This window comes from Oryzias melastigma, linkage group LG21 (assembly GCF_002922805.2).
Source record: "Oryzias melastigma strain HK-1 linkage group LG21, ASM292280v2, whole genome shotgun sequence".
Lineage (NCBI taxonomy): Eukaryota > Metazoa > Chordata > Actinopteri > Beloniformes > Adrianichthyidae > Oryzias > Oryzias melastigma.
The window spans coordinates 8,271,547-8,273,901 of NC_050532.1; the positions used below are offsets into that span (position 1 = coordinate 8,271,547).

The following is a 2,355-nucleotide window of genomic DNA, read 5'->3' on the forward strand; positions in this document are numbered from 1 at the left end:
AACCATGAGAAACTCTGTATGAGTTACAAACCAGGAATTACTCACACTCAAATCAACTGAGACTATTCTCCCCATCCTATTGCACTTGATTTGGAACACAATCACATATATCTGTTTTTTGTATTTTGTAATTTTTGTATTTGTGAATACACAATTGCAAGTACACACTGTTATGCACAAACTGTATTCTATGAGTTAAAAATCAACAATTACACAAATTCATTTAGACTATTTTCTCTCCATTTAATAAAGAAAAAGAAAAGTACCAAAAAGTAGGTAAATATTTTAAGAGCATAATTAACATATAAGCCTAGTACTTTTCCAAGTTTCATTGTGTCAAAGTACCTGTCTACATGTAGGGGAATCCCAACCTTCAAGTATTAATTGATTTGTTTACTTAATATTAATGAATAAAGTTTGCAAGAAAAAAAAATAGATGCACATTTAAATGTTGATTAACTGTATTTACTGATGAAGTTACTGTTTATTCTGTTTAAAGATCTGCTTAAGCTTTACAGAGTCATGAGATTAAAAATGAACTAATGCTGTGGTAGCACTCCTATACTGGCTGTTTACTCAGATGTCTCCATCAATGAATAATGTTAAGTATCTGTATTGTGTAAAATGCAAATACTGTAGTGTATTTTCACTTTTCTGCTGTTTTGTGTTAAATAAATGTAAGTATGTTCAGAGAAAACCACACTTTGGTGAAATTAGTTTGAATAAATTAAGTCTGCTTGTCATCCAGGCGCTTTTAACTCAAAACTGAGCTGGTAACTTGATTATTTGAGCCATTTCCCTCCTTTATTACTTTCAGAAAAGCAAGAATTAAAAAAAAGTAGGACTGGACTTACCACATTACAATTTATGCAATTGTGACTAACTTTTTCTTTCATAGTTTTTCTCTGATTGGGTATGATTATGATTTTGTTCTGAAAGAATAATCCTTTCTTTGCATCTCTTTGCATCTCATTGAAGTGTCAATGTATGTCTCCCAGATCCACGGATGTATGACGCCTATGTGGTCTACCAGACGGAGGGTTTGCAGAAGGCCGCAGAAGATCAGCTGTTCTCATTCGTCACTAGCAGTTTACCATCCGTCCTCGAAGATAAATTTGGTTATCGGCTCTTCATCCATGGGAGGGACGACATACCAGGGGAGGGTCAGTATCTTCATCTTTAACCTTTGAAATATTTAATAATAACCAGCTTCATCCAACATTCAGTAGGTCTATACGTCTATGCCTGGAGAGAAAAGACGTGAACACGGGTTGTGTGTTGTTGCAGATCGGCTGGAGCTGGTGGAGAACTGCATCAAAGAGAGCAAGAGGCTGATGGTCATCCTCACTCCAGCTTCAGCATCCAACATCAAAGACAAGACGCCCTTTGAAACACCTGAAACCTCAGTGGTCGGAGGCTTTGACTGCCAGGTAAAAGTAAAAGAAACTGTACTTCTCTGTTTTCAATCAAGTAAATCTAATTGCATTTTTGTGTCCCATTCTGGTTTCCTAATTTTATGACCCATTTGCTGCAATAATTCATGAATAAATGAAATGAAAAATGAAATGCAAATAAATATGAAACTGTTATGTGACAGATAACACTTAATCGGCAGAAACAAATGTTGATAGCATCCACTTGGATTTTAACCCTGTAGCCACTACATCTAAGAAATTGACAGAAAATTCACATTTTTGTAATTAAGATGTTTTTTAAACCCTTTGATGGAATCCACAATAAAATCTGCAGTATTATTTTGTAATGAGATCTAGATGGTATGATATGTGTGGTAATTTAGTTTTTGCTCACAACAATGTTACTTTAAAATGCAAAACTATTTATATGAGTATTCTGGATAAAAAAAAATACCCTATTTACTCGCTTTCTCTCATTTAATACACACGTTTCTAATACGATATAACTGTATTATAGATAATTAATTATTTTTATTATTATTAATTACACATTTTGCATTATTTCAATATAGCGAGTAGTCATAAAAAATGAATAGCAACAACTTCGTTATTCTCACCATAAAGTTTTAAAAAATTAGCCAAACTTCTCCTGACAAAAGTGAGATTTCACGGAAGCGGCCATTTTCAAAATGAGCAGGAAAAGCCCTTCTACTGCCCCTAGTGGAATGACGATGAACTACAGGGCAGAAAACATGGACAGAGTTCTATTCAATGGGATTTTTAAGGAAAGTTTTGACCATTGTAATAAGCTAGGAGTCTCAGAAATGGGGTTATCCAGTATATATGAATGGCTATATAGAATTTAGATTGTGAAAACACAAATTTTAGAACCCTGTAAAAGGTCCCCTGCTGAACTATAACTTCAAACCATGCACAATGT

The 2,355-nt window shown here is 34.0% G+C and overlaps 1 protein-coding gene across 1 annotated transcript in view; it reads left to right on the forward strand.

The window, feature by feature from the left end:
- Positions 1–2,355, forward strand: part of il1rl1 (interleukin 1 receptor-like 1) — a 7,705-nt gene that overhangs the window by 4,290 nt on the left and 1,060 nt on the right. The window contains exons 9-10 of the mRNA XM_024286967.2: positions 999–1,163; positions 1,288–1,430. Coding sequence (XP_024142735.2) covers positions 999–1,163; positions 1,288–1,430 — 308 coding nt within the window. The remainder of the gene's footprint in view (positions 1–998; positions 1,164–1,287; positions 1,431–2,355) is intronic.